Source organism: Caenorhabditis remanei, chromosome V, assembly GCF_010183535.1.
Source record: "Caenorhabditis remanei strain PX506 chromosome V, whole genome shotgun sequence".
Lineage (NCBI taxonomy): Eukaryota > Metazoa > Nematoda > Chromadorea > Rhabditida > Rhabditidae > Caenorhabditis > Caenorhabditis remanei.
Window position 1 is genome coordinate 4,583,530 of NC_071332.1, and position 9,148 is coordinate 4,592,677.

The following is a 9,148-nucleotide window of genomic DNA, read 5'->3' on the forward strand; positions in this document are numbered from 1 at the left end:
TAGGAATATTAAGCATTTTTTTGGGGAGAGAGAGAAAAGAAAACAAGAAGAGATTCATGTCAACATTAGAAGGGGAAAAGGGCAATACTACAACATGAGTATCTACACAAAAAGGTTATTTAATCAACAAAAAAGGTGTCTACTCGCTTTCCTCGTCCATCAAATCGGCTTTGGTCTTCTCCGCGTTCTCGATTTGAGACATCAGATTCTCCAGACGACGTTTGATACGTTTTTGGTCATCGACGGCGCATTGGACGATGATGTTCAGGAAATTTTGGCAAGTGGAGCCGACGGTTTCTTCGGAAGAGCACGCGTTGAGGTAGGTTTGGAGGCACTGAAATGATGTTTTGTAATGTGAGGGAAAGCCTAAAGCCTAAAGCCTAAAGCCTAAAGCCTAAAGCCTAAAGCCTAAACCCTGAAGCCTAAACCCTAAAGCCTAAACCCTAAACCCCAAAAGCCTAAAGCCTAAACCCTAAACCCTAAACCATAAACCCTAAACCCTAAACCCTAAACTCTAAACCCTAAACCCTAAACCATAAACCCTAACCCTAAACCCTAAACCCTAAACCCTAAAGCCTACACCCTAAACCCTAATGCCTAAACCCTAAAGCCTAAACCCTAAACCCTAATGCCTAAACCCTAAAGCCTAAAGCCTAAACCCTAGCACTGGGATAAGTCAGAACTGTATCTGGTCTGAGACTTACCGACAAAGTTAGAAAAGCATCGCATCTAGTTTATCTAGTTTGTACCGCCCGTTCATAAACTGTTTTTTTTCAAAACCGCTATGATGAACCTGATATAACGCTGTGGCCAGGTTACCAGAATCATATCTGACTCAGAACTTTGTCGGTTCAGTTGAATATATCCCCAGTAACCGCATAACCAATCAATAACTTCTCTACAAATTCATAAGTTTCCCTACTAACCAATTTCGCCTTCTCAATATCCTGCTGAATCAGCCCTCCAACGTCTTGAATCATCGCGCTCGCATCCTCCAACGCCTTCTTCTGCTCCTCGTTTCTCGGTGTCTCCACAACGACTTGAACCGTCTTTGTACGTTTTGTCAATCGATCGGTGATCGCTGCGATCTCCTCACGATCACACTCTTCCAACTTGAACATGCAGTTGTGGACACTGATTTCACAGAGAGAACGAAGAATCTGCTCCTTTTCCATCTCAAGTTCAGCTGCTTTCTTTCTGAAAAAAATTGATAAGAGTTTCGATAAGGGTCTCATGGGAAGTGACTCACCTCAACTGCTCAACCTGGATCTCAATCTTGTCCAAAGTCACAATAGTCTTCGCATTGAAGTCCACAACACTCTGGTTACGTTGAAGTTTCTTTCCCTTCTTCGGCTTTCCCTCGGTGATTGGAGATGTCAGTGGAGATGGATCTCCGTCCTGAAACATAATAATTAAATACCCATCTATAATTAGGCAATCAAACTAACCGTCTCGCGTTCTTGACACAACTCGTAATTATTCTTGCCCAATGTGATCTTGGCGATGTTTCCCTCGATGTTGTTCTCATCGGATTTTCCTGAATCACGACTTCCGTTCCTTTCCAATTTACCCTCATACGGCAATGGGATCACCGCTGGTCTCTCTGGCACCTCGTTCTCTTTTGGCTCACGAGTACGCGATGGTGGACGAGAGGTTGGTTTAGCTGTGGTGGTAGTGGATGGCGGAGTGGTTTGACGTGGCTGAAATTGTTGCTGAGCTGGATGTGGTGGAGCATGCTGAGTCTGTTGAGAACTCGGGGGACGGCGCATCGTGCCGTTCGGTGACTGAGGTGTTGGACTTCTTGTGAATCTTCCCGACATCTGTTGTGGATTTGGAGATAGTCCTCCATCTCTTCCGAATCTAGGGAATTCTGGGAAGTTGGAGTGGTTGTTGGAAAATCCACTCGTAAAATTTGGGAAGGACGGGAAGTTTGACCATTCTGGATCATTCGGGAACCCTGATGAGAATGGACTTGGGAAGTCCGGAATCGGGCTGCGAGACGGGAAGCTTGACGAGAATCCGTTATTATGCATGTTGCTGGTGTTAACCGTTGGTACTTGTTGAGAAGGTTGAGGGGTTTGTTGAGGAGGCGGAGCTTGCTGACGATCGTTGTCAGCGGAAGATGATGAGTTGCTTCGACTGTGCGAGTGTGTCTGTCCGAGGATCTTGATGGGGATGTTCTGAAAAATCAGTCACTATTTAAAGGTAGGTAGGAAAACGAAATGTGGAGAGAGAAGGTAAAAGGAATTTAGTAGTGTCCCCCCCTGTCCCCCGCTGTCTAACTGATAAGAGAAAATTTAGAAATTCATTTTGATCAACGATGTTGTACTCTCCTCCCACTTTTCCTGTTTCTTGTTTTTGGTTAGAGATGGGGAGAGAGAGACGGAAATTGGTCAGATTGCAGGGTGGGAGGTCAAAAATCTAATTTTCAGATTTACAGAGTTTAGAAGGCACCTACATATCATTTAAGGCAGAGGTTGTACAAAGAATTGGTCAGCTATAAAATTGATAAGCTGGAAATTTTCTATTTGTTGAACAAAAACTTTTAAAGATGCAACAAATTGTGACCGCTTTGTAAAATCTCAAAGTTGTTCATTTTTCACTGTTTCTTAGAACCGTAGAATATGAGTTTATGTAACGAAACTAAGTTTAGTCAAACTTTCATAGCTCAAAATCGAAAAAACCACGTTAGCTAAAAAAAGACCCTATTCTGATCTTATGCCTCAAACTGGTATGTTATAACTGTCTAAGAAAGGTCTAGACGAAGAAATATTCAACTACAACACTTACAGAAAATCATTTTCTATTTTTTCCAAGGAAACTTTCGTCTTTGCTACATTATGTTATTCCGTTATACTTTCTCTCTTAATATCAGTGCCTAAACTAAATTTGCCATGAAAAAAGGTGTACCAGTGGAAACATCATGACTTTCTCGTTCGATCCCAGTAAAAATCTTTGTTCTCCTATAATACATGGCAAAGTTACACAAAGTTCTCCTACTTTTTTCTCCTCCCCCAATTTTCGAAAATCGAATTTCGAAACCAAAAGTCCACCGATTTCACTGCCCTATTATCTTTCACAGTTCAAATGGAACGTTTCGACGGGATTAGCGAGAAGATAAGTCGTCCGCCACACCGATGACAACGCCGCAAAACGATTTGCATGTGTTCAAGCCCGTTTTCGCACCCCAGCAGAAACATTCCATCATTCTTATTGTAATAGTTTAGTTATCAGTGGAAAGACGCAGAAACGCTAAGCAGCTGTCTTCTTCGATTGACTAGGAAAAGCGAGGGCGAAGAAGAAAAAACAAAAATAGATGGCGCAGGACCATTGTAATTTGCCAGATGGGTTCGCGTTCGGGTTCTGTCTGTTTGCAGAACATATATATTTTTAGCATCAGACAAGAGAGCAAATAGACTACGTACTATGCGTCGCAGCTGATAAAATGTTAAGTAAAAAGTTTAGCAAAAAAGAACTTACCACGACAGGCATCGTTAGGTCGAGTGGGTATAGAGAGGGGGGGGGGGGGGTAAAATAGGAGTGAGAGGTTTGCTTTCAATATGCGCGGGAACACAGTGGGGACCGGATTGCCCTTCTCTCTTTTCCTTTTCTGGAGGAGAAAAGAAATTTAGTCGTAGAATTGAAAAGAGAGAAGAGACACAGACGTCCAGGCAAAAAAAAATTTGACAGTCAGTGAGGTTTGACACAAGCGGACGGTCTGAGTCTCTCTTGGTGTGAGAGAGAATGGAATGGAGAGAGAGTTACTAAACATTTGGCGCCACGCCCCTCTCTCTCGTTGCGATCGAATTCTCTCGGCGGTTCGGGAGTTTTCGAGAAGAAATGAGAGGATAAGAGACGGCAGAGAGAGAGAGAGAGAGAATTGGTTGATTGGGGAAAGAAAGAAATCAGTGATGAGGCGCTGGGGTCGAGAGAAGACTTGCAAAATATCGACGGCCCAGTCGGCCCGAAATCAAAAATTGTGCACAACTTTTTCACAAAACTTTTTGAAATTTTTATCAAAAATAGCCAAAAATCCTATCGGCCCGGCCTGTAGCAAGTCTGGTCGAGAGGGGTTGTTTTGTCTGTTTTTTCAGGTGGTCCCAGTGAAAAGTTGGCGAGAAATGGGACCAAGTAGCCCCGGTCAATAAGTACCCGTAGTACCAAATTGTCAGTTGTCATCCCAAGGACCCAAATGGTCGTATTAATCCAATTTTTATTTTTGTATAAGCAAATTCAATTTCTTATTTTTATAAATGACAACATTTTGATTGGTTTCCCCGTTTTTGAGATCTGCGTTTTTAGACTTAGGCAACTTTTTTTGAGTCTCTGACTTTTCAGCACCTCTCTCGAGACGCTATCTTTAAAGAAACGGTGCTCAGAACGGTGTTCTACTATCGACAAAGATTTTATGATCAAAATAAAGATCGTGATTTGATCTTTATTTTTGTAGTTGACAACTTTTTTATAGCTTTTCACGCTTCTGAGATACACGCTGTCAATGAAAAGTTGCGAAAACTTGCAGGGAGGGAGAGAGCGCAGAGAAGCTAGAGTGTCTGTTTTCTCTGCGCCCTCTTTGTCTCGCAGGCGGAAGTAACTATCTTTGTAGGCGTATATCTTGAAGGGTTGAAAAGGAATCAAAAAGTTGTTAACTGGAAAAATGGAGATCAAGAGTTGGAAAATATAAAAATCAAAAAATTAAGAACATGGGGTCAAAACTGAGAGCGTGAGGAACTCTCGAAGTTGACTAGTTTTTTGATAAAAAATTTGGAAGCTTATGAGATTTTTTAGCGGTTTTCCAGGTAAATAGTTGAATTGAAGTCGAAAATTGACAAATGGTTTAACTAGATCATGTTTCAACACAATTTTTTTCAAAAAACTCCCAAAATAAATGCATTGTCAATAAAACAGGTCATTCTCCCAGAATTTATTACCCATTTTTCTCTTATCAGTATAGACAAAAACAAGCAAACTTTCTCTCCGATCCGATTCATACTTTGTTTTTATGTATGTGTTCGAGGAAACGCCCAAACTGGATAAGGATCTTAGATATTAACGGTCACAAAATACAGATAGTCCTAGGAAAGATTAAGACATCGAAAAAGTGTAAAATTAAATAAGGAATTTGAAAAATTCATGTTTTTCATCACCGCATATCAGTGGAGTCTGAATATTCAACAACAAAACAAAATTTGGATGACTAACCGCAAAGAACGCGACGACCCTTGAATGGTCAATTGATTTTATAGTCGGAATCTACAAAGATTGACGAATCAATTATTTTAGGGTGTGGTCGGGATGGTTAGTCGGTGAAACTTAAACAAGAAACAGAAGGAGACGAAATGAAAAGAAAAAGAACATGTGATGAATAGGAAAAACCGAAAAGATGAGAAGACGGGTGGGGTCGGTGTCCAAACATTGGAGTGAAATAACAATTCGTCTATTTGAAAAACCCAACATAATCAGTTTAACGCCTTTTTTTCCTATGTTTGTACCGTGCAAACAATTGGATTCAATTTTTGGTGTTTTTTTCGTGTAGGTTGGTAGGGAGGGGAAGAAGCTTCCAGATTTTGTAACAATTGTGAAATATTTATGTGGTTTGCAGAAATTTGGTAAGATATTGTCGGAATAAATGTTTTTGTTCGTGCGGCGAGGTTTTACAATAAATATTGGAACATGTTTAGTATGCTTCGAAAAATGTGATCTCAAAAAAAAAGTGATCTCGAAAACTAATGTTTAGGGTCTGAGAACATAAGCAAAAGTCTGAGTTCAATTTTTTAATTTGTCAGATTTCTCGCACGTTATAGGAATGTAAGCTTGATCACAAATTTTCTGAAATTTCTAAAAAATTCAAAAATGTGGAACTTGCAAGGTTTTACGATCTGAAATTTTACCTAAATATAACGAATGTGGGTTTTTCTTTCGAAGTTTCCGTTTTTTTTGAAAATGTTTCAATTTTTTGTTATTGTCATAGTTATTGTCATATATTAGGCCACGTGAGCATAATTACTTAAATTGGTTATTAATTGGCTACCTAAATTATAAGTTATTAATTGGCTAACAAAAATTTTTTGAACGTTTCAAACCGTGGACAAACAACTACTGCTATGCAAGTTTCCTTTCTTTAAAATTTAAAATTTCAAAACTAGTTATTTATAGAACACCAATTTTACAATTGAACTAATAGTCGTTTCAAACTTCTGACCGTTTTTGATGAAATTTCATGTATACCCGTAATCATATTATCTGTGAAAACTGTCACAAGTTAGGTCATATGAGCAAGAATTGCAAAACCAGTCTCCGAAAAGTTTCATAGAATTTCGAAACCCTTATGATCTTATCGAAATTGTTATTTTGTAGTTTGTTCCTTCCTGCCTATTTTTAGTATTCCTCGCTCTATTATATAATTTTGGTATCAACTCACCGTCACAGGTTCATCAGCCTCAATCATCTTCGCTTCCAGAAAATATAGAATGAAACTCGGTTATCATATCATTTTGAAACTTTTTTGCGCGGTTTTTATAACCTTTTCTTCTTCCCTCTTCCGCCATACCCCCACCGGAAACGACATATTGATAAGCATTTTCTGGAAATTAGTCACTGCCGGGCTCTTGCCCATCTCTTGCCCATATCTTGCCCATATTCTCATAAAAACTATGCCATGGAACAAAAACATTCCGGTAGGAGCCATATATCATTTCTCTCCAGACCAATATGACTCATGATTTCCTTCCTCGCCTCTCTCTTTTTTTGTATCTCCACCCACATACTCGTGTATGTGTACACAAACAATCAGTGATAGGCAACCAAAACGTTCGTATGTATTTTTTCTGTCGGAGAAAGGGGACACAAAAGGGAAAATGGAATCAGAATCACATGAAATGTTTACAAAGAATTGTACAAAAATAATGTCATCAAAACTTGACTCCATCCTTGTTGAACGGGATTGAGAAGTGTCTGGAAAGAAAGTTTTAAAATCTTCTTAGAATTGGAAATCGGGGAATTAAATTCAAGGACCTACTTAAAATTACAAGATTCATAAACCGGGTTGTAAAATACCAAATCAATCTTGTCCTGGTTAATGAATCGAGATGATACTAATACAAGTCTGAAACTCCAAATTTTTAAAATTCTTAAATTTTGAGTTTAAAGAATAAAGGCTTACGGAGAATCCACCACAAAATATAGTATGAAATTCCAGAACTTTGTCTCATCACTCTTATTTTTAGGCCTTGGAACCACCATAGTTAACTGACAGACTGGGAACAACTTTGCGAAATCTTTTTGCTCGGAAAACTGGAATAACTCCTCCACAGTCACAAACTCATCCAGATATAAGGCTTCTGAAAAACATCAAAGTCTATTTTTCTAGACTTTTCACAACTCGCTTACCAATATACCGAGTATTCAAAAAGACTCGCATCAGGGTATCCAAGTCCACTAAACTCTTGTCGCGACGGAAACTTTGGCGATCGAAAGTCATTTTCAGTTTGGCGCGGACCACCTCGATTTGATTGTTTTCATCCGGTGTCGCTTGAGTGTTCACTTTCACAATTTTACAGAGGGGCCACTTTTTCTGAGAAATGGAGAGAGTTGAAGGAGTTGAGGGACTAGGGTAAGGTAATGTGTGGTAAAAATATGGGCTCAGAATTAATATTCGGTGTCCAACAATGATTATTTTCAAAGTGGTCAGTTTTTGTCATACTTTGGGAAAATTCTGTTATAAACGAGATCACTCGGTGCGGAACGTTCCGGATGTTGGCGCCCAAATTCAAAATTCAAATTGTTCCAATTTTTTTCGCGAAAACGTCAAAAAATGTAAAAAAAAAGGTGAAAAAAGGTATTTTTTGAAGTCGGGCAGAAATGTTTTGTTGTGACAATTATATCAATTTTTATACTTGCAGGCAGTAAGCTCGTTTTAACTGAGAAAAAAATCAAAACTTAATGTTATGAGCTGAAAAATATAGCAAATTTTGGATCTCAGGGAGTCGATCTACTACGGGCTAGTTGGCTAGTCGTTAAGATTTCGAGGAACCGGGGAAAAAGCCTAAATGGCCAAAATAGTCATTCTTGCGGCATATTAACGATCTGCTCAGAAGTAGGTCAGTGACCTAGAACTCGCCGAGATCTACATTTTGATATATTTTTCAGTTCTTAATAATATATTTCAAGCGATTTGGCCCGGTTTGCAAGATTGATTTGAGGCATAGTCCATTTTATAACCCTGCAGCATACCTTCATCTTCATCTCCATCCTGACATCAAGTGTCGATTGGGAAGCATGTACAATTACACAATTCTCATCCGCTGCGAACAAAAATTGACTATGGGATACTAACCCGTCTTCCGGCTTGATTTCCTGAGAAGCTCATAAACTTGCTTTCAATCTAAAAATGTATGTACACACCTTCTCCGCTGGCAAGAACAGTGCCGACCTATAACCATCTCGAATCGTATGGAAGTACACGCGTAGTAGGTTATAGGAACATTGATTGATGTAAACAGGAAGGGAACCAAAAAGCTGAAATAAAAAGTTCTAAGTTTTGGAAAATAAAGATACCTAAACTGAAAACTAACTTCTAAATTCCTTTCCCTTGTAAACGGAAACAACAAGTCACGAATGCACTTTTGCTGATCAGGAAACTTGATGTAAAAGTTTTTGTAGGGCTGAAAAATAAGAATCATTGTATTCAAAGAAACAAAACATTCTTTTCCCACATCATATTTATCAAGTCTGAAATAAAGAAACGCAGCTAGAAAGAATACAACAAAGTATAGGAAAATAGCACAGTTCATTACTTCGTCATGTATACATGTATGTGTTTTTCGTGTAGGCTTAAGCCGTTGCAGATCTTATCTCGCTTTCTTAGTAAGCGGATATGTACATTCAAACTATGAAAATTGTAAAATCCCTCCTTCCCTCTAATTGACTTTTGTCCTAAAAATTGGAATATGAGTAGAGTAGCGGAAATAGAGTACTACCTGTTTTTATCTACTTGTTTTGTCAATGTTTTGTTGAAAAAAAGTTGGAAACTATGATCGGGAGAGATGAGAACTTGTTTCGGATGTTATGGTGGAATATTGGAACGGAATGGGGAAATTACTGGGATTTTGAGGTTTTTGATGGATTTATGGGTAATGGAGTCAGGATT

The 9,148-nt window shown here is 39.0% G+C and overlaps 2 protein-coding genes across 2 annotated transcripts; both read right to left on the bottom strand.

Moving 5' to 3' along the window:
• Window positions 1-139: 139 nt before the first annotated feature.
• GCK72_017286 (uncharacterized protein) lies at window positions 140-3,492 on the bottom strand (the record flags this gene model as incomplete). Its single annotated transcript, XM_003097616.2, has 5 exons — window positions 140-334; window positions 927-1,197; window positions 1,250-1,398; window positions 1,449-2,180; window positions 3,481-3,492. 5 exons carry the CDS (start codon window positions 3,490-3,492, stop codon window positions 140-142), a joined length of 1,359 nt encoding a protein of 452 aa, XP_003097664.2.
• Window positions 3,493-6,911: 3,419 nt separating this feature from the next.
• On the bottom strand, window positions 6,912-8,792 carry GCK72_017287 (uncharacterized protein; the record flags this gene model as incomplete). The annotated part of the gene is made up of 8 exons (XM_053732000.1): window positions 6,912-6,954; window positions 7,019-7,105; window positions 7,163-7,340; window positions 7,390-7,573; window positions 8,233-8,355; window positions 8,404-8,517; window positions 8,574-8,663; window positions 8,715-8,792. The coding sequence occupies 8 exons, from the start codon at window positions 8,790-8,792 to the stop codon at window positions 6,912-6,914; spliced, it is 897 nt and encodes a 298-aa protein (XP_053580913.1).
• Between the last annotated feature and the right edge of the window lie 356 nt (window positions 8,793-9,148).